The sequence below is a fragment of the Phalaenopsis equestris genome, unplaced genomic scaffold (genome assembly GCF_001263595.1).
Source record: "Phalaenopsis equestris unplaced genomic scaffold, ASM126359v1 Scaffold000002, whole genome shotgun sequence".
NCBI classification, from domain to species: domain Eukaryota; kingdom Viridiplantae; phylum Streptophyta; class Magnoliopsida; order Asparagales; family Orchidaceae; genus Phalaenopsis; species Phalaenopsis equestris.
Window position 1 is genome coordinate 14,580,475 of NW_018164444.1, and position 24,480 is coordinate 14,604,954.

Sequence of the window (24,480 nt, forward strand, 5' to 3'; positions counted from 1 at the left end):
GAACACGAGCTGCTTAACGAGCCGAACACGAGCTGTTCACGAACAACGAGCCAAATTGACAGCCCTACTTATAATATTAAAAATTTTAGTGTCAACAATAATCTTAAGGGCTATAATTCTATCTCCAATTTTATTAAATTTTACAACATTGTCTTTCAAACTCTTATCTATAATTACACTTACACCATTTCTAGTGCTACTCTTAGTTGAGTACCAAAGTTTAAAACCTAAGGTATCAATCTCCTTAGCCTTTTCTCCAAACCATTTAGTTTCTTGAATACATAAGATATTTATCTTTCTATGAATTATAATATCAACTAATTTTTATTAATTTACTAGTGAGAGTATCTATACTCTAAGATCCTATCCTAATATTAGTTTAATGGGCTAACTTCTTTACTCACATCCGTTCGTAATGTTGAAACCCTTGTTTATTTGACACTACACCCAGACGCGGGTGTAGCGGCCCTTGCACACTTTTCATCGTATTTAGATAATGTAATAAAAATTTAAATAAGAACTTGACTTATCAAATATCTTATTTAGATGGATAGTTATCATCTTATCTCTTAGACTAGATTTGAATAATTCTTCTAATTATTTATTTCTTTAGTAAGGACTTAGATGGTTATAGCTATAGCTTCTAACTATGCATTGAAGTTTATGAATGCAATTTTATTCACTTTGAATTAGTACTTCTTCTACTCTACCATTTCTCTCCCTTTCTTCTTCCATTCCCTTTGGCTCTTGGCTACATAAAATTTGCTTCTTGTACTGTCATAAAGGCGTCAACTGAGAGCAAGAATTTAGTAATCCTAAAATCACAATCGTCATTTGCACCATCCAAGAACGGAATTCAAATTGCATTTAGACACTGCATACTAATTCATGAATAATGGGGCCCTAAATCGATGAAATTGCATTGCAATCATATGTTTGCATCATATTTAAAAAAATATATTTGAGTTCAATATTTAATTTATGCATAGGCTCAACATACTTTGTAATAAAATCATTGAATGCAATAATTATAGTGTCTACTGGTTAAATTCTGAAATCATGAGGAAACATGGGTGAATTAATTAAAGGTTTAAGAGTCTTTTTTTTGTTACTTTTGTTTCCAGATTTGATTTTAGTTTGGTTTCATTCTAAAATTTTATTTTAGCTTTAAATTCAAAGCTGTTTGAGATATATGTTTGTTTATGGGGGATGCATTGCATATAATTTAGGATGTTAATTTTTTGCTGCATTTTTGTTGAAATCATCATCGGCGAGGAATTCATTATCTTCACATTTTCTTTATTTTCATTGGTTGAATATGGAACATCATTATATTCTCTCATAATATACATAATTTTATGAGGGCATGGTGAGGCTGAATTAAGTTTTATTTGATACCTATCATAGACAATCTTGGTAGTTTGTTTACCCATTGATTTATGAATATTAGTGAAAACATCCGTGGAGAGTATGTGTGTATTACTAATCTTTGGATAAACTATGATTGTTTTAATAGATACAGGCGTCCTTATGGCAACAAAATATTTTGCATTGCTTTTAAAGGAAAGAAGCTGACATATCCTCTTTTAGGGTTTACGATGAGCTTTATCTACATTCTTTGGTTTCAAAGAGTTGTATTTTTATCTTATTTTAAGGTCGAAGTTCATTCATGAAATTATAGTTGCTAACTTGTTTCTTTAATGCAAATCAAATTTAAAATTTAATTCTTCAAATTGATATATGTATTCATTTCGAATTCAGTTTCTCAAATGTCATCCTCATTAGTGCATTGATAGTACATAAAATTTGATTTAATTATGCTAATTCAAATGCTTTTCGAGCATCTTAAGGCGATGTAGGGTATTTGACCATAGGTTTACTTTTTTCTTACTCGTTAATGCTTAAGAGAACAGATGTATTCTACTTTTATGGAAAATATAAGGAGATATATAGAACTTGATAGGAATTTTCGTGGCTCATAATTATGTTGGATCTATATTCCTAATCCATGGAAATCTGGGAGTAGAGCCTGCTGTCTCCACACTATATTAGTTGGACCAAAGCTTAAAAAGACAAAATCGAGAGTTTTTCCCTAGCAAGTCGAGGCGTAAGCCTCATGAACCAAAGCTTAAAAAGACAAAATCGAGAGTAAGGTGTTTTTCCCTAGCAAGTCGAGGCGTAAGCCTCATGAAAGAAAACACACTTATAATTAAAAATAATTCATAGGCATAAATCTTTGATCTGTTGATTTAATTTATTATCATAAAGTGACAAATCTTAAAATCTTAATCCTAAATTTTAAAATAAAATAAAAATTTAAAATGTGATTTTAGGTAAACATTCACTTAAAATTTAAATATTCAATGACGATCAAGATTCATAGTGAAGGCATCTTTGCATGCATCAAACTAAAAAAAAGATTCATATTTATCATCATATAATTCTATCTCATTTGCAACTTAAAATATTCTTCCGTCAGAACAACTTTTTTTTTCACAATCAATTAAATTGAAATCCAATATAATTTAAAATAAAATAAAAAATAATAAGATAATCAGTAATCATAGTTAAATTATCTTTCGGCTGGTTTGAGACATTGTATCAAATATATCTAATATAATATATATCAATAACATAATATAATATAACATAACATATTTTAATAATATAATATAATATACTTTTTTTTCGAACTTCACTTTTTTTTCACATCCAATTTAGATATATAAGAAAAAAATCAGAAATTTTTAAATATATGAATAATTTCTAACATTTCATAATAATCCATAAAAAATTATATATGAGATAAATAATAAGATTTATAGGGTAATTTGGCGTACACAATTTATCAATTATAAATCACAAAGCTATATGTATATAAAATGCTGACAACATCATTTATAAATTTTATTATGCTATAGTATTTTTTATCAGTGTCTATATAATCACTAAGTTACGGAAAATGTTACATAACATAAGTCATCCGGTAAAAAAATAACATCCATACTAATATGACTATAATAATTTACTCCATGGCATATCAAGAGTTATATGATGACAAATTTCAAAATTTTTGTAGATTTAAATTTGTATAAAATTTAATCAAATAAATTATCAAAGTTTTCACGAAAATAACAAAATTGAATTTGAAACTAAGGTAATAATAGCCTACCTCGAGCTGAACAGTTTCCTACCTCGAGCTGAACAGTTTCCTCATCTGTCTTGATGGATGAAAGCTCTAAAACTTCAGTTCCTAAACCCTTCATTCTTCCTCCTTTTCTCCCTCTCTATAGCAGCTCACAATCATGGAGATGCATTGGCAGGTTTTACATATATATATATATATATATATATATATAATAATGAATTTATTCGTAACCAGTTAATTTTTTAGTTTTATGTTCACATAAATATGCTTCTCTATTGAACTTTATAACTGCAAAAATTTTAAAAGATAACCAGTATATACTATAATATGTTTAGAATATTGACAAAAATTGTTCCTAAAATAGATATTGGATGGTTTCAAAAACTCGTTTGAATAAGTACATGTTAATTTTTTAAGAAAGGCAAATCTAATAAGAAGCTGATTGTTTCATACTTGTAATGCTTGTAAAAATGGGTATAATATACATAAAATTGAGTACATAGTTCTTTATAGTATGATGAGGATAGTTTGTAAATTGAACATAAAATATATCAAGAAAATTGAATTGAATGTACTTCATTTGATTTCAACATATCATAATTTACTTTAGGCCAAAAAAGCAAAAAATTGATGAATAAACCATGCATAAAATCAATGCTAAAAATTCATTGAAAATTAGTCAACATAAATTATAACATTCTAGTATCGTCAAATCAAAATCGGATAATTACATGTTGTTCCAAATTCTGTAGAAGTGATTTTTAAATTCCTTCTCCTTATAATAATCTCTTTTTTGGCATTCACTATTTGTCAACAATCAAATAGATTTAGATAAAGCTATCTTGTGCCATCTTTTTTTCTCATATGATTTCTATTTAACTTGTGCTTCTATTGAATTTTGATAATAGGAGTTTGTTTGCTTCCTAAGTGTCTCACAGCATAAACAAAATTTCATTGAAGCTCTTTTTAAGTCCAGTTGAGTTTATTCTTAATCTCATCCTCAAGAATTTTTTGCTTAACATTTATGACTCATTTCCTTTACATTGGTATATGGAATACACTATGCACATCTATCATATGATCTGACAATAATAACTTATAAGTAGATTTTTTAACTCAATTAATCATCTTGAAATGCTTGATAAATCTCATATTCAGCTTTTATTTTTTTATCAATAAACTAAACACTTTTCATATGACTAGCTTAAAAATATAATCACCTTCTTAAAATTCAGCTGTCTGGTGCTTTGGATCATAATATTTTTTTGTTTATTATGTGATGCTCTCAAATTATTCTTGATTAATTTGATCTTCTCAGTGACGTGATTTACTAATTTATATTTCCGCTCACGCACTTCTGTTTAAGACATTGATGTCTTGCATCTTCTGTGATACACCTCTTACGACATTAAACCAATACTGTATTGAATGCTATTGTTATAGGCAACTTCAATTAAAAATATGTGACTTTATTTTTCCAATATCCACTAAAATCAAGTTTACACTATTAATAGAATTTTTAGCATTTGAATGGTCCTCTCAAACTGACTATATATTTGCAGATGAAAGCCATGTTAAAGTTCAACTTAGTCTTTTGACCATGTAGATAATTCTTCACAATTTGGATGTATTAGTGCAATCATAAATAATAATTTTGATATATCTTGTAGTATGATGATCTTCCACATACAACCGCACTAAATTGAATTTTTTTGCATCATAGGAAGAAATTTTTTTTGTTGATTTAGTCAACCTTTCAACTGTAAGCCATGTTCCTAACTATCTAGCCTCGGAAATCCCATAGCAAAATTCATTATGACTTCAACTGCATTCACTCGGGGATAAACAAAGGCTGTAATTAATTCCTAGGTCTTTGATGCTTTGTTTCCACCATCAACATATCTCATATCTTGAGGCAAACTTTGTGATTTCATGCTTCAATCCAGCCATCAAAGCATCAACTTCAAATTATAATATATCTTGATACTCTTGGTTAAATCGTATTTCCAAAATAAGGAGCCTTTTATGATCCTTAGATCACCATTAGCAGGAACTCAAAGTTGACTCTTTTGCAGTTTAGTTTTCCTTTTAGGCACCCAACATCTAATTTTCAGGCCTCAATTCTCTTCTATAAAGAAGCTTAAACAATCATCGATGAAAGCACTCGTGCATCCACATCAGCTTTACTAATAACTTTCAATTCCAATTTTATTATCTCAAAAGTTAAAGCTTCATAAGATGTAATTATACGAGTTAATGCCCAAATGAACTTCCTATTCAAGGCATCAACCCCAACATTATCTTTATCAGATTGATATGTAATGATAGTTTTATAATATTTGACTAGCTTTAACCAACTCTTATATGTTTAGCTCATTTTGAGTGAAAATACATTTCAAATTCCGATGATTCATTAAAAAAAAAAACAAAAAAAAAATTTCGATGATCCATATAGATCTCATATCTTAGTATATAAAAATATTTTTTATTCATAATTTTTAATGCAAATACAATAACCACCAACTCCAAATAATGAGTCAAATAATTTGTCTAATGCTGCTTTAATTTTTAGAAGTATATGTGACAACTTTGTCTTGTTCATGCAATAAAACCAAATCTACTTAGACAAGCATCACTAATTACTTGAAAGCCTCAATACTAGATTGAATAGTCATATCTATTGTTGATATTAAACAACTATTTAATTTTAAAAAAAATGATTACATAATTAGATGTCCAATAATGTTTTTAAAAGCGAGCTTCGAAGCTTGCTTCATGCGCAAAGCAAAGTGAAGCACTTGATGACTGTTTTGCTTCATTGAAGCGCGCTTTAAAGCGCTAAAGGCAATATGTACGTGTAACGATTTAACGATAATAGATAAAGGCTTCGGTCAGCTATTTGTAGGAGCATAAGGGAGCCGAGCATTGTCTTCGACTTGGCCTAGAATTCGAAGTGAGCTTCAAACGGTACAGTTTCTTTCCACTTTGACCTAGACTACAATTTAATTGACCGTGTCTCTTAGTCCTATGTATTTACATATCTACTTCCTAAACTTCAATTTTTACATATTATATCTAGGCGTTAGATATTTAAATACATAAGAATTAAGTCATATGTATGCAAATACCCATTTTTCTTAGGTAATGAGGATAAACGATAAAAGTACAGGTTTTGAGCAAATTTTAATTAATGTCAAAATATTTTAGTTTAAATTTTTAATTTTCAAAAGAAATAAACATTCTTTCTCAATGTTTGCTTTCAAGTTAGGTATTGTACTACATTCTTTTTTATTTTATATCAACATTTAAGTTATACTTTATGTTATATACTTGTTCATGAAAGTAGTTATATATTAATGATTTTATATAATATATTAGCGCTTTGGTTAATAAAAGAGTCGTTTTGCTCTGTGTTTTGCGCTTTGAAGCAAAAGTAAAGTTTTGAGCATCGTATTGCGTTTTGCGCTTTGATAACACCGATGACCGGTCAATAGATATCTTTTTTGAGTCAATCTTGCACTACATTCTTTTCTATTTTATATCAACATTTAATTTGTAATTTATGTTATATACTTATTTATGAATGTAGTTATATATTCATGATTTCATATAATATATTAGTGCTTTGGTTAATAAAAGTGTAGTTTTACTCTGCGCTTTGCGCTTTGAAGCAAAAGTAAAGCCTTGCTCATCGTATTGCATTTTGCACTTTGATAACATTGATGTCTGGTTAGTAGATATCTTTTTTGAGCCAATCTTGTCAAATTATTTGCAGTATGCAAAAAGTTTTTAACAAACTTATTATAATAACATGTTGTGCCCAGAAAATTGCAAACCGTTGACACTAAAATTTTACTCAGCCAATCAATCATTACTTGCACCTTTTGGATATTTATGAATATCCTGTTATCACCGACAAAATGGCTTATAAATGCTACGTATTTTTAACTGGAGTTCAGATTTTAAAAAATTGTTTATAATTGGTGCTGCACTAAATTTTCTAACATCAGCCTTAAAGGAATCCGTGATCATTCTCTGTGCTTGCATACATCATTAGATCATTAAATCATTAATATAAATAAAAACAAGTTGATCTAAATATGCCTTGAACATGCTATTTATCAAATCATAAATACAGTTGAGACATTTGTCATACACTTATACCAAAAACATGATTACAAACTTAACAGTTGTCACAGTGAGTACCAAAAGATATTTCTGTAACTTCTTTCTTTACCATCAAATTTTGACACCCAATAACTCATTCTATAGCACAAACAATGTAGGCGTACTCCATGGAGATACACTATGCCTAATAAATTTTGTCCAATAACTCTTACTACTACGTCGTCACCTCCAATATCTTTGATGTCATCTATAAGAAGTATTTGCAATGTGAAATTTACTAAACACTACCATGCAAAATATTAAAAGGTGAAATCAAGTTCTAAGATGAAATTTAAAAAGGTGAAATCAAGAACTAAAAATTATGGAGATGATGTACAAATCTTGAGATAGATCAAAACATAAGCCTAAAAAAAAGATCATAAACTTAAGATCAATTCATTAATATTTCTTAAATCAATGTTATATTAGTTTTTTACTATGAAGACATAGAAATCATTTAATAAAAAAATTAAGTACATATCAATTTGAAATGTTAATGTAAAATTAAAGTTTGAAACGAGATTCAAGGTAAATACTCACTCAAATTTAAACACATTATGAAGATCAAAATCTATAATGATCTCATTTTTCTTTCTGCATCTTCAAAAGTGTCATCATATATAAGAATTTTATTATCTTTTGATGCAGTGTGATCGAGATTATCAAAATCTCCTTCATTACTTTATTTTTCCTTTATACTAGAGGAAGAGGAGGAATGTTTCTTGTAGAAAAAAAATAATTGGCAAGTGACGCCAGCAACTATGTCTAAGGGGATTATTGACAACATACATGAAAATGAGTGAAGGGAGTGCATGAGACGAGAGTCACATGGGTTTGGTCATGTGACCGATATCAAACATAACTGTGAGATGCAGCGGAGAAATTGGCTTTATTAATTTTTTACTTATACTTGTATTTAGAAAATAAGCCCTAGTTCTAAATTGCACATACCTCATCAAACTTTAGTTGAGACATGATGCGAAACGCACTGCATTTTTTGAGGCGTACACTTTATATATCACTCCATGTCACCTACACATCATGTTAAAACACTCAAAGAAGCACTGAGGTTTTGTTCATATTGCATAATTTTAAATCGTGTCCACGCCTAATGATTTTAGAGAGAAGCATTCTATAGGAAACATTTATCATCTCCAGACCTATTTGACGGCGAGCCTCTGGGCATACCTTCTTTGAAGTTTGGGGGCACCTAGATCATACTTGATGAAAAAACAAATGTCTCATATATTGATATTTTGAAATGATGACGCAATTACATACCTTCTTCAACTGGATGACAGTTGCTTGAAGTATTAAGATGTATAAGTATGCGACTGTCAATCTCTTAATCATAAATGTAGCAAATAAGTGTATTTTAATGACATTTTGGTTGACCTTATGCAAGAAACTTGAGGTGCCTTCCACATATATTTGCCACCTAAAGCATGAGTATGTTAGCATTATATCATATTTTAAAACTACTGTGTCATTTTCTGTTATATGTTGCCGGGTTTATCTATGAACGCGCTTGCATTGTTTTCAACTACTCTCAAAACTTGAAAATGCTCTGACATAACCCAACTCAGATAATCCGTATTGCATTAGAGACGATAAGAGCTGGAGTAGAATAGAGGGAGGGATATAATATTCATTTGTTTTTTTTTTTCTAGCCATTTATATTATTGTCCTTACACTGGAGTAGAATAGAGGGAGGGATATAATATTCATTTGTTTTTTTTTCTAGCCATTTATATTATTGTCCTTACAAAAATATTTTTGTATTTATATTTATCCCCAGAGTCTATTACTTAAGCTATAATTATACAATATCAAAGATTACATCTTCTCATATATATGGTTACATCATTAGTTGTCTCAAAATAAGACATTTTATATGTGTATGATATTCAATGATTTATTATGTTTATCAATATTTTAAAAATTCGACCGGATCGGTCCGTTCAACTGTTTTGACCATGAATCATACATATTGTTAGTTTGGGTAGTTTAAGGGTCTGTTTGGGGCAGCTGCAGCTTATTCGGCTTCTGCTGTAAGCAGCTTATCCTGATAGTCTGCTGATGAGCAACTGATCTGGATAAACTGTCTGACTGTTTGGTTTGTGCGTTTGGAAAACAGCTGATTCTGGAGAATGACCATTCTACCCCTGTTTTCTGTTTTAGATAAGTTGTTTAGCTGTTTGGTTTGTGAGTTTTGTAAACAGCTTATTTATAGCTATTTTTGGAAAAATGATCTTTTCGACTACACGCAGTCGAGCTGTTTGCAACAACAATATAATGACCAAACTCATCTCGATTTTTGAAAGAGAGGCTTTTAAGGTTCAAAGATAGCTTTCTACATGCAGATCTATGTGATTGATTTGAGAAGTTCCATGATTCTGCATAGAATGTTGTTCTTTTAGGTTTACTTAGCTTTCTTGACATATGTCAAATATAAAACAACTGGTTGAAGTTCTTTTAGGTCTACTTCTATCTTTCTTAACATATGTCAAATATAAAACAACTGGCTGAAGTTCTTGTCATCAAATGGTCGATGTTTAATGTGACCAAACTATCTAAGGTTACTCTCTCTAATAAATTACCTCGAATACATAAACCAAAAGATCAAAAGAATAAATGAAAACAATTGAACATATAACTACTAAAATTGACTAAAGAATAAAATGATTCTATCATAAGGTACTGCACAAACATTTTTATAGTTTTTGCATTTTGTGAGATATTAATTAAGCAATTTTTTCAGAAACAGTGACTAAAGAAATATGTAGTAGCTAATAGATTAATTAACCTTGCAAGCTGCAGGTTGCATCAATCCAATAGATCATTCTGATAACTATGACAAACCATAAAAAATTAGTGATGATTATGCTCTTTGCACAAATAACTTATTTTTTGCTAGTAAATGTATTGTGTAAAAATTGCAATTACAAATTTAATAAAAAAAAGCTTAATCTAACCAACAATTTCAAGACAGATTAATTTAATCAAATTCCGACAATAAAAAATCATTAATAACCTACCATCAGCAGCAACTTCCTTTCCTATCTATTTGGGAGAAATCAGGACGATATTCCATTTTCTAAACCTTATGAATGATCGTACAATTGTCCAGATGTTGCAAGACTATCAAGCAATATGAATTCTTACTCTCTCTAATAAATTACTTCGAATACATAAACCAAAAGATCAAAAGAATAAATGAAAACAATTGAACATATAACTACTAAAATTGACCGAAGAATAAAATGATTCTATCATAAGGTACTGCACAAACATTTTTATAGTTTTTGCATTTTGTGAGATATTAATTAAGCAATTTTTTCAGAAACAGTGACTAAAGAAATTGGTAGTAGCTAATAGATTAATAAACCTTGCAAGCTGCAGGTTGCATCAATCCAATAGATCATTATGATAACTATGACAAACCATAAAAAATTAGTGATGATTATGCTCTTTGCACAAATAACTTATTTTTTGCTAGTAAATGTATTGTGTAAAAATTGCAATTACAAATTTAATAAAAAAAAGCTTAATCTAACCAACAATTTCAAGACAGATTAATTTAATCAAATTCCGACAATAAAAAATCATTAATAACCTACCATCAGCAGCAACTTCCTTTCCTATCTATTTGGGAGAAATCAGGACGGTCATCCATTTTCTAAACCTTATGAATGATCGTACAATTGTCCAGATGTTGCAAGACTATCAAGCAATATGAATTCTGAGCAAGGATGTTAACTTCTAATACTTATAAAAACGCCTCTGAAGTATTGCCTAATTGCAAGTAAACAACTTAAAATCAATGGTGCAGGAGGGCAGAGTGTAACAGGGCTTATAGACAAATGAGAATAAATTTTATCAGGGCATAATTGATTGCTTGTAGATCGATAAATATTTCATTTTCGCTCTTTATGAACGCACTTCATTATTTTTTTTTTAAGGAATTGATAGAGCTTATATTCATTTTTTAACTTCTAAATATAACTAACATTAAGCAAGCAATTGAAACTAAAATTAATCAAAAATTCAGATAGCGACTAGCAAAATACAGAAGATAAACAAAAGGGAAATCCTATTTGCGGAATGAAAGCTCGCCCGAACATTCTCCGCCAGAAGTTTAGGATCTGGAAACCCAGAGTCACTGTCATTGCTATACCGCGACTCCGCACCACCACTCCAATCCTCTAAGAAATCGCTAACCATCATCGCCAGGTCGTGTTCACTCTCGTGGCTAAAACCCCCAATCTGTCCCATGAACTCGCCTCCCTCCCTCTCAACAAACCTCGCCAAAAAGTCTCCTGCTGCCGCACAGACCCGACAATCGCCATCCTCATCTCCACTCTGAACTTCACCGATGCTCCTCCGATCCAGCCTCCATTAAGCAAGAGTTATGGGACAGCTTCTTGAAAAGGATATCAACGACCCCGCGTTTCTCGCTTGAGCGTCACGCTCCTCCTTCTCCTCAATTCGCTCGTCGCCATTAGATGCGAGGTAGGTTTCGTGAGCGAGAGGGGTAGAGGCGTAAAAAAAGTGAAATAAGCTCTAGGCGAACGCGAATCGCAGGTATAACCCAGCGATTCATGTGCAATAGAAAATTTAAAACGCAGTTTTGATATAATCTATGAAACGTGCGAAACAAACGGGTAGGCGGCATTTTCGAAAACGCCGCCGCACTTATAAGCTGCCCCAAATAGGCCCTGAATACTGTTTTTCACATCGAATTAGTGAAAACCAATGTGAATCGTCGGTCAAACTGGTGAACATATCCCGATTATATAGAAAGGACCAATCCAAATTATTTATTTAATTATTTTTAACTCTCAATTAAATGATTAAAACTTTTTATATAATGTTTAATTCTATAAATTATATTAATTCGAACTTATAATTATGAATTTAAAAATCTAAAATTTGACAATTAATATAAGTTTAATCGAACTAATTCATTGCATGCCCACGACCAAGATGATTTAGATTTTTAGGCCATAAAATTATTATTCTTTGTATAAACAGTGAAATGTTAAGATTTGTTTATGACGTGGGACTACAAAATTGTGAGAGCTGAAATATGATTTGAGCTATAAAAATGAAGGATTGAGATGGACTTTGAAAATATTAAATTGGTAGTATAATGTAAGAATATTTTAAATTCTTCAACTTTTTAATTTTTTTAATATTATAAACATTTTATTCTTATTAATTATTATAAATGATACCAATAGCATAAAATTATATTTCTACTATAAAGCATATTTGTGTTTATATATCTTTATTATATTTGTTATTTTAATTTTTTAAATATATATAAATATATATTTATATATTTATAATAAATATTAAATTTTAAATTTATAATTATTAAATAATTGTATATTAATGAGTTTTATATTAAATTTTAAATTTATAATTATTAAAGATGTCACTTGTGTTTATATTTTATTTATTTATTTCACATATTGATATTATTACATCATTTAAATCATAATAAAATAATTTTTATATTTATTAGGTCATCTTATTCAACTCTCAGTTTAACCTCGATTGAATTTTTGAATCTTGAACCTCTCATTCTGGTACAATTCTCGATCTAGATTTTATAACCTTGATATTTATTGTTTCATATTCTTTCCGTTACTTGAAATGAATAACAAAAATAGGTACATCATTATTAAGCATAAATGTTAATAGCTTACCCTAATTTTATCCAACTATTCATCGCACAAAAGAAATAGAATATGCAAAAAAGCATGATATGAATGTTTATATAGTTCATAATTGAAGATAAAACAATTCAGTTTTTTGTCATTTTATATGTTGAACATTATAGTATGTGTTCATTAATATTCAATATTGAAATGATAAATATTTTTTTTTAAAGCACAAAAAGGCTAATATATTAAATAGAAAGAAAGATACAGATACAATGTGTGGGAGGATCCAAGCATGGCCTACACAAAAATCACAAATGGTTCCAAAACTAGAAAAAACAGAAAAATACATTAGATACTTAAATAAAAACGTAAATACATAGTATCAGGTGGCTAGAGAGCGACCCAATTTGGTCTTGCCTCTGCCTCTAGTTCTAGGGTAGGAGCAAACTAATAAGCTGGTAAGATGATTGCCATTGTCAGTAGTAACCAATGTATCATCCAATATGTTCCCGAGCTGGAGTCGACCTCCATTCTTCTTCTTACTCCTAGAATAGACCTGTCATTCCTCTTCCGAAGAATCAGTCTGATGGGGTGGTAAAGCTGAAGTAGAAGGAATACCAACCGTAGTACCAACAATAGGTTATAGTATATGTGAAGTATGAGTTGCCTCTACACCGGATATTTCCTAAAGAAATGGAGCTACGAGGCTCTCCTGATTATCAGTTTGAACATTATCATTTTGAAATAATAGTCCATCAGTATTGTTTTCAATGGGGTTTGAAGGTGCCAACATCACATCACTTGCAGGTGCCAACATCACATCCCAACATCACATCACTTGCAGTAACAGTAACGACAGTGTCTTGAGGGGGATTCTCATGGGCAACAGACACCTCCTGTCTTGTAGTATCCTCCCCAGGTGGAATTAAAATGTCCGGAGCAGTGGGGTTAGACCTATCCTTATTCACTTCAACATTAGATTTCAAATTTGGATGAAACTTGTGGCATTTATCAAGGACATGACCAAACATCTTACAGTGGGTACAATATGGGGTCTGCGCTCAATGACGATTTGTTGCCAATAACTAGTATGGGTTGTGCCCAGTCAGACTTCAGTAACATCAGGTAAAGTAATTTCTCTTTCCACAAGTATTCTAGCCACCGAGGGTCTGGTTATGTTGAAAGTAGGTAGATCTAACTTCAAAGGATCCCCAAGGATAACCCCAACAGAGTAGAGAACCTGATGGTGAAAAAAATGCAGCTTGAGACTAGGTAAATTAAACCATATCGGTACAGTGAGAGTTTCGTGATTTGGGTCAAAATCAAGAGACAACTTGAGTAACTTCTTTGATTTGCCTGCGATATTAAGATATTTCTTGGAAAAAATTCTGGTGTAGTCTTCAGCCACTGTTAGTTGGATCAACACATGTCTCCCATTCATGAGACTCACTTTCCACTTGCCTACTAGATTAAGATTTTCAACACTCTTCATAGGAGGGTGTCCCCACTGAAATTTTTCAATAAGAGCAAACTTGAATTTTTCGTCAGGGTAAAAATTTTTGATTCAGAGAAAAAGATTGCTGCTTTTTCACCTCTCATACTTCTCTTTTTAACAAAAGGGCAATCATCTGTACCATCGCGACATTTCTTATAGCTTGAGGGGACTACTACCACAGACTCCACCTACCCACCATGTGGGCAAATGAAACTTTGTCCGGTTCAACCAAAGAAGAAGGAAATGCCATCAGAGCAAGGAGAGCTGTCGTCATTAAGCTACAACGAGGTTGCTGACAGAAAGAGTCGGCAGAGAGAGGAGTTGTCGGGCGTAGTCTGACCAAGAAGCTGTCGAAAACCTAACTGTCAGAGAGAGACGACGATGCGACGCTGACGAAAGCAGGGACGAGAAACTGTCGTCATTAAGCTACAACGAGGTTGCTGACAGAAAGAGTCGGCAGAGAGAGGAGTTGTCGGGCGTAGTCTGACCAAGAAGCTGTCAAAAACCTAACTGTCAGAGAGAGACGACGATGAGAGAGTCGACGATGCGACGCTGACGAAAGCAGGGACGAGAAATGTCGACTTTGGGCGCAGTCACAGCAGAAGAAAGCAGCGACGCCGACGCCGACGCTTCCGTAAATGCCAGACGACGTAGCGAGAGTCGACGATGCGAGGTCCTCACCTTCGAGCGGTAGAATTAATTACAACGGAAATCGCCATCGGAAGCCCTTGAAATGATAAATATGTACATGTGAAAATATTCATACTTTTATCATAAGATTCATAACATAAACTTGAAGCAATCATATACTTTAAGTAAAGATTCAATTTACTCATCTTATATGTCACATTCTTTCATCATCATAGCATCATAATGGATGGTATCATATACATAGGAATCTTATTCATATATATTCACAGGCATCATATTCACATATATGCATATTCTTTCATCATCATAGCATCATCATGGATAGTATCATATGCATAAGCATCTTATTCATATATATTAACAGGCATCATATTCAGATACATGCCATATAATTTTGCTTATCTATTGTTCATCAGCATTATATTCATTATATATTAGTTACATTAACATTATATAAAATCACATTTTCATTCATTCCTCTTTTCATCGTATAGAGAATTGTTTGCCTCTTCTCTTTTAATCATTTTGACAAACTTGTTAGTTTGCTCTATTGTAGGAAAAATTTAAGACCTACCAAACCGTGGATTGTTCATTTAGCCTTGTTTTCATCATATATGCACTTCCGTAATTTACATAATTTATTATTTGATCCATATACTTATATATGCAAAATAATACATTCCATTATTTTCATAAGATAATAAATTATAATTTTAGCATATCTTGCATTATTCCTAAATTTCAACTTAAAATGTTATTTTCTTGAATTAAAAATCACTTCATAAATATTCCATATCGAGATATCAAAGTTATGTTGGATGCCTCATATATTAATTTAAGAAAGATTCAAGTATATTAAAAAAAAACAATATAAAAGAGGGCTTTTATTCGACTTTGATTTTTTTTAAACACGTAGGGATGACCGAGACTTGTCTAATCTCCTTCGGCCATTCCTTTTAAAAAAAAATATAGATATATTTGTGTGTGTGTGTCTGTCGATATGATTTATGTCTTTGAATCATAATTTTTTTATTATTTACTTATTGTGAACGGTATATGTATTAACTAGCCAAATAATGTGAAATGAAAAAAATTAAAATAAGTACTATATATTAAAAATGAAAATTAAAAAGAACCTTTCATCCATGAAGTTATTCATAGATGGGTGAAATATTTTAATAAACTTTTTAATGAAGTTTTTGAAAAAATGACCGACTATGGTGATCTTAATATCATTAATAATAATAATAAATTTTATTTTTACAGTCGCATTGGTAAAAGGAAAGTTGAGGAGGCTTTAAAGAAAATCAAGGTTGAAAAAGCAATAGGACTGAATGGTATCATAATAGAGGTGTGGAGATATTTTGGAGATTTGATAATTTTTTTTTTGCTTACTAAAATTTTTAATATTAGTTTAAAAACTAAAAAAAATGTCTGAGTGGAGGAAGAGTATTTTGAGCTCCATTTTGAAGAATAAAGGTGATGCACAAGGGCGTGTAAATTATAGAGAAATTAAGTTAATATGTCATACATTAAAATTATGGGAGAGAATAATTGAACATAGATTAAGACATGATATAAAGATTTCTTATAATCAGTTTTGATTTATGCCATGCAAGTCTAATATGGAAGTTTTACATTTATTTAGAGGTTTGATGGAGAAGTATAATGAGAGTAAAGATGATCTACATATGATATTAATTGATTTAGAAAAAAAAACTTACAATAAGGTACCAAGAGAAAAAAACTTGCATTAAATTATAACTTTATGGAATATTAACATGCCATGGATATATAATATTAGCCATTTCATATATTTTTAAGTAGTTCAATAGTGCATATAATATTCTTATGATAACATAAATATTTTTACATATGTATATCATAAATTATCAAGTCTAATGTGGAAGTTTTACATTTATTTAGAGGTTTGATGGAGAAGTATAATGAGAGTAAAGATAATCTACATATGATATTAATTGATTTAGAAAAAAAAACTTACAATAAGGTACCAAGAGAAAAAAACTTGCATTAAATTATAACTTTATGGAATATTAACATGCCATGGATATATAATATTAGCCATTTCATATATTTTTAAGTAGTTCAATAGTGCATATAATATTCTTATGATAACATAAATATTTTTACATATGTATATCATAATATATCATTTGCTTGCTGATTATGTAAGATACATAATCACAGCGATGAATTATGACATTAATTAAATCAGATTCCAAGAAAACATTGACAGTTTGTATACTTAATTTGAAACTTCATGTAGAGATTATAATTTGTTCAATGTGAAGAGATTATTTCCACCATCAAGAATAAATTTTATTAACCATGAACAAACTTTCATAAGAGCTTAATATATATCATGAATCATCTCTTAAATATTATGTAGTAAGAATATTTAATAAATTCTAAGATAAGAGGAGGGTATCCTACGTTTTAGATGGCAAAATTCCTATGAAAATTTCTTTCACATGCATACTAGAGTGGATCGTTTTTTTCTTCTTCTCTCTTATCCAACACTCAGTTTTTTTCTTAATATTTTTTGAAGGAAGAAGCATCCCAAATCAATTTCTTTTATTTATTAGCTTGCCACTCAAACTTGCTAATCATTTCTCTCCTTTTGCTTTCTCCATATTTCATATCTTACTCTCTTTAAGTTATCATATATTAATTATAATATTAATTTAATTAATATTATTTATCATTAATCCTCATTATATATTTCTAATTATATTTTATCTTACATAATCATGTTTAAAAGTAATACCTAGTTTGAAATTTTGGATCTGATGACCATCTCTTAGTATTTTGATTATCACTTTCTCATTTCTTAACTGAATTTTATGTTCTTATATAAAGCTAGCAAAAATTTTTGCAATATTTATGTTGATGAATTTATCCAATTTGAACATTAAATTAACTAGAACTTATAAATACTGAGAGTAAAAGTTATTGTTTTGCATTGGATGTTTTTTATGAAGTAATTTCATCATATCATGATTCCCACAAGTACTGATAAATAAAATAAAATAATTTATTATCATATTTATTTTATAAATATGCACGTATAAAATACGATAAAACAATCATTATTATTATTTCTTTTTTATTTTTTTTCTAATAGATTATAAGGGCTATTGCCCTCTCATCTGTTAATTTTTATCTCGCTTCAATATTAAAATCTTTCATCTGTTCTATTTGTTTTCCTAGGTCAGATTTGTTAAAGGAAATGCCTATAAAATTGGTCTTCTGACAGTGAAATTTGTTAGAACCGAGCAATTGGAAGATTGAGCCATCCTGCTTGCCTTCTACCCGTCTTTAATCTTGATATTCAAAAGTTTGAATAGCCATGTTTGTTTGACGTACAGGAACCTTGAATTCTAAAACAACAAAACAGTGAAATTGATAGTTTATGTAGAACTTATATGCGAACTTCTAAACTTCACTGCTGTGTATTTTAATCACGTTTACTAAGATTTGAAATAAGCTAATGTGAGACCAGATTGGGTTCAAATATGTTACAAACGTATTCAACTGTAGCTGCTGAAAGTGCATGCAAGTGGTCTTTTTTGTGATTTATATTATACTTGAAATATTAGAGTGACTTAATTTCTTACCTAGGGGTGTCAAAAATTGACCCGTCACGCCAACTCCACCTGAACTTGACTAAAGAAATCATGATTCGACGGGCGAGTTAGGAATCCTATCCCATTTAATTTTTTGAGTCGGTACCGTCCAACTGAAAATTGATCTTAAACTGATTCACTAAACCGAAATTGACTCGAAATCGACCCGCTTACTCGAAACTAATTAGAACTTATAAATACTCTGAGTAAAAGTTATTGTTTTGCATTGGATGTTTTTTATGAAGTAATTTCATCATATCATGATTCCCACAAGTACTGATAAATAAAATAAAATAATTTATTATCATATTTATCTTATAAATATGCACGTATAAAATACGATAAAACAATCATTATTATTATTTCTTTTTTATTTTTTTTCTAATAGATTATAAGGGCTCTTGCACTCTCATCTGTTAATTTTTATCTCGCTTCAATATTAAAATCTTTCATCTGTTCTATTTGTTTTCCTAGGTCATATTTGTTAAAGGAAATGCCTATAAAATTGGTCTTCTGACAGTGAAATTTGTTAGAACCGAGCAATTGGAAGATTGAGCCATCCTGCTTGCCTTCTGAATCTCAATGATACCCGTCTTTAATCTTGATATTCAAAAGTTTGAATAGCCATGTTTGTTTGACGTACAGGAACCTTGAATTCTAAAACAACAAAACAGTGAAATTGATAGTTTATGTAGAACTTATATGCCAGCTTCTAAACTTCACTGCTGTGTATTTTAATCACGTTTACTAAGATTTGAAATAAGCTAATGTGAGACCAGATTGGGTTCAAATATGTTACAAACGTATTCAACTGTAGCTGCTGAAAGTGCATGCAAGTGGTCTTTTTTGTGATTTATATTATACTTGAAATATTAGAGTGACTTAATTTCTTACCTAGGGGTGTCAAAAATTGACCCGTCATTCCAACTCCACCTGAACTTGACTAAAGAAATTATGATTCGACGGGCGAGTTAGGAATCCTAATCCATTTAATTTTTTGAGTCGGTACCGTCCAACCGAAAATTGATCTTAAACTGATTCACTAAACCGAAATTGACTCGAAATTGACCCGCTTACTCAGTATACCCGAGATCGATTCAAAATAAACCCGACTAGTTGTTGTCTTATGTTAAACAGGTTATACGGGTTGGGTTCAGGTTAGCAGGTTGGGTTTGAGTTGGACATTCTAACTCGTTTATTATTTGGGTTTGAGTTGGACATTCTAACTCGTTTATTATTTGTGTTCGGTTTGGATCAAGTAATTTTGGGTCGGGTCAATTTCAGGTCAAATCTGAACCTGACCCGCGAATCACGATTTGACTCCTATAATTTTATCAATTGTAGTGTACATAGGTAACCATTTTTCAAAAATTTTCTTTCTTGACCTAATTTTAAAATTATGTCTCATTGTTCAGTGGCAAGGAGAACTTCAGTTTTTGATGACCCTACCGTCGAGATACAAGAACTGACAGCAGTCATTAAACATGATATTACTGCTCTAAACTCTGAAGTAGTGGACTTGCAGCTACTCTTCAATTCGCAAAATGATAGTGGAAATATTTCCAGTGATACATCCAGTCATTCTGCCACTGTGGTTGACAACTTGAAGAACCGCTTGATGAGCACTACAGAAGAGTTCAAAGAAGTTTTAACCATGAGGACTGAAGTATGCTCTAGAATTTAGCTTAGGGAAATCTACATGCATACCACATAATTAATATTTATTCACATATTTAACATTTAACACTTTGGTGTTATAAACCTATGCATGAAACTGTGTATTTCACCTTTAAAAAGTTAACAATGGAGGTATTTCTGATATGATAAAGATTTGAGTATTATAAATGTAAATATGAAAGTTTGGGTGTTAGATATGTAAATACATAAGTATTGTGTGGTATGTACTAAGTACCCCCCCTAGCTTAACATCATGGAATTATTACTTCAGAGAAAGATTGTAATAACTTATTATATCTATTTTCCATTCTGCAGAACTTGAAACTTCATGATAATCGGCGACAATTATTTTCTTCTTCAGCATCAAAAGACCCCACAAATCCTTTTATTCGACAAAGACCTCTCTCGAGGGTCACATCTGACTCAGCTGCACCTCCGGCACCATGGGCAAATGACTCAGCGTCTACTTCTCAACTGTTTCTCAGGTAACTTGATCGCCACTATAACGTCACATGGAAAGAGCTTGTTCATTTTTGGGCATATGTGATGGCATTAGATAAAGTAGAAAGACCAAGATTCCAATTTTTGAGTACTTAACTTGTTCATTTTCGGTCCTTCGTTGGAAGCCACTTAATTTAATAGGGGCATTTGCTTATATACCACTCAATTCCTATGAATTTACGTATCTAACACCTAAAATTTACGTTTTATATTCATACCGCCCAAATATTTCATTTCACAAAAATACCACATTTTAACTTTTAAAAAGTCAAATGCACCTTTTCTTTCCTAGGTAAGGTGGTATGTATATAACAACTGAAGTTTAGGCGTTAGATATGTAAAAGCATAGGAATTGAGTGGCAGGTATGTAAATCTTCCAATTTTATAACATTGTTTTTAGATTTGTCTTCTGTTTTTTAATGAACAAAGATGAATGCGAAATTGCGGATCATGGTTTGTTTGTGCAATTGGTTAGGCGTTTTTATTAAATTTTGCATCATTATTTCTGTTAATTTTCAGGAAAAAGACAAATGGGGATCCATCATCATCATCATCTCCATCTCAGCCCTTACTCCAACAACAGCAACAGCAGCAGCAGCTGATTGCCCCTTTGCAGGACAATTACATTCATAGCAGAGCAGAAGCCCTCCAAAATGTTGAATCTACCATTCATGAGCTGAGCAGCATCTTCACTCAATTAGCCACCATGGTTTCCCAGCAGGGAGAGCTAGCCATAAGGTTATCCTCTTTTTTTCAAAAGAAAAATAATGGTAAAATCTACTAAATTATCCCCTAAATTTCAAGCAATTTTTATATTCAACCCTCTAACAAATTAACTTCCATAAACATGCCACTTTTTCTTTAGAATCACATAATTTTCTTTTTTAAATGACCATTAAACATCTAAATTATCAAAATTCACTTAAGTTTCTTTCAAAAAATTTTGGATGCCATTATAACAAAATCATAATTTTATGTGATATAACAATAAAAAATTCAATTTTTCCCTATTCTGTCGTGTCTTATGAGATTAATTGCTGAGTTGACATTAATTTCAGTGAAATTATTCTGCATATTTTTATAGGATTGATGAAAACATGGACGACAGCTTAGCTAATGTTGAAGGAGCACAGAGCCAGCTACTGAAGTACCTCAACAGCATATCCTCCAACCGGTGGCTGATGATGAAGATATTCTTTGTATTAATAGTTTTTCTCATGATATTTGTATTTTTTGTCGCATGATTTTGTTCCAAGGCTTTAAACTCTTTTAATAAATTTTTTTTCTTGTCTTGGTTATAATGTTTTCATCTCATTCCAGAGTAATATATAATGAAATCTTCTCTTCTACGGATGAGTGTTCTAATATTTTTTTCTGTTACTGCACAGTTTTGCCTAAATTCTATTTCTGAACTTAATAACATGAGGCTGCAGCTTCATATGGTTTTGTTTGGGTCATGTGCTCTTCTGGCTGCTTATTAGATTAGGCTTTGTTTGGTATGTAACGTATGTTTATGTGAATAAATCTTCAACTTTGCATATAGAAATATTTTGAAGTTTGTTGATTTGATATAAAGTAAATTCAGAAATTTATTGTGTGTGATTTGAGGATAATGGCTATGACTTTTATGGTGGGCGGCGGGCGGCTGGCGGCGACAGATTGGAGGTGGTGTTGGTGGAGGCCCGGGATGACAGGCGGCGGGCAGCAGCTATGAGCTGGCGACCGCGAAGATAGGAGGCGCGCGGGGGGGCGCGGCGTATGAGTGACCTGCTGTTGAATGACACTGCACTGATAGCGATAATAGGTTATAGTTTGTAATGTATTTAAGAATCGCTTAAATTTAATAACTTTGGAATATGTTAGATATGAACTATATAATGAATTTTAAAATCACAAAATTTTACGGTTCATTTCTTTTTAATTCAATTAAATATCAAAATTTTGAAATCCTCTTTCTTTGATTTACATTACACCGTTGATGCAGGGAATTAACAACTCAATCTACGAGAATGTTAGAAGTTTTTTTTTTCCTGCAATAGTTATTAATTTATTAAACAAGGTTTTTGATCCACCAAGCTCACTACGAAAAAATTTTTACCTAGACTTAGACGCAGCTCTACATGCGGACTCCAATAATATATCGCCGCGTGTGCTACATTGAGGAGGTTATTTTCGGATTATTGAAGTGAAACCATAGATGATATTTCGGGGTTATTTAAGAGAAACTCATATATTCCACTTCAATAACTCCAAAATAACCCGAAATAACATCTGTGATTTCACTTCAATAAACCTAAAATAACACTGCAGATATTATTTCGGAGTTTTCGAAGAGAAACCTATATATTCCACTTCAAAAACCCCGAAACAACACCACGAAGGTTATTTCGAGGTTATTGTGGGAATTATTGGAGACCGTAGTTTATTTTTTTAGGTGGGCGTGATATAACACATATGACGGTATATTACTTGGATTCCGCACGTAGAACTACGTCCGGAGTCCAGATAGAAAAAATTTTCCCCTAATAGTAGTATGAGACGCAAGAAAAGCTAATATTAGTTCTAAATTATTATCACTCAAAACCAAATTTAAGCAACCCGAGCATTGTGAATTAAGTCAACTAATATTTTTACACTAAATTGTTTTAACTGTCTAAAAAAATATTTAAATCATTATTTGACATATTCTATCTTTGATAGGCATGCTTCATGTGATACACATAAGCGAGTCTTGTTAGAGATAGAAAGAGAGAGGGGGACAGAGGGAAGAGAGAGCTTTTGGGAGGATAGAAAGAGAAAGCATGTGGTAAATTCCTCAGTACAAAATTTTCTCCTTTATGTGCACAAGCTTTAATCAGTTCCCTTAATGCTCTGAAGGCAGTGACCCACCTGTTGTCTATTTTTAGGAGAAAAGCAGAGGGAGAGGGAGATTTTTGGGAGGATAGAAAGAGAAAGCATGTGGTAAATTCCTCAGTACAAAATTTTCTCCTTTATGTGCACAAGCTTTAATCAGTTCCCTTAATGCTCTGAAGGCAGTGACCCACCTGTTGTCTATTTTTAGGAGAAAAGAAGGAAATGTTCTCTGTAAAGTTTCCTTTGTGTAGCAATATCCCTACTTTGGAGTGTCTTTTCTCCTTTTCCTTTTCCTACACCAAAAATAAAGTTGAGAAGGGAAAAAGAAGCCTCTTTGTGGTGTGGTTTTATCCAAAGGAATTTTACATACCACACATTTTATATGGATTTTCATATTTAATTTGATAATATACATTTATAACACCTTGGTGTTATAAACCTATTCATAAAAAATGCATTTGACTTGAAAAGTTAGTAGAAGTGATTTTCATATATGATCATAAAGATTTATTTAAGTACCATGAATGTAAGGGTTAAAATATAGATGTTGAATATGTAGAGACATAAGAATAGTGTGATATGTATGTAAATGCCCTTTATTTAAATTATTTTATCTTCTATGCCTTTCTTGTTTTATCATCTTCTCACTTTAATGCTTAATTTTTTTAA

At 31.1% G+C, this 24,480-nt stretch overlaps 1 protein-coding gene across 1 annotated transcript in view; it reads left to right on the plus strand.

Moving 5' to 3' along the window:
• LOC110017969 (syntaxin-32-like) overlaps positions 1 to 22,286 on the plus strand; it is a 27,330-nt gene extending 5,044 nt beyond the window's left edge. Inside the window, exons 3-6 of the mRNA XM_020715158.1 lie at positions 20,196 to 20,446; positions 20,773 to 20,942; positions 21,478 to 21,696; positions 22,043 to 22,286. Of these exons, the coding sequence (XP_020570817.1) occupies positions 20,196 to 20,446; positions 20,773 to 20,942; positions 21,478 to 21,696; positions 22,043 to 22,202 (800 nt within the window). The 3' untranslated portion in view covers positions 22,203 to 22,286. The remainder of the gene's footprint in view (positions 1 to 20,195; positions 20,447 to 20,772; positions 20,943 to 21,477; positions 21,697 to 22,042) is intronic.
• The last annotated feature ends 2,194 nt before the right edge of the window (positions 22,287 to 24,480 follow it).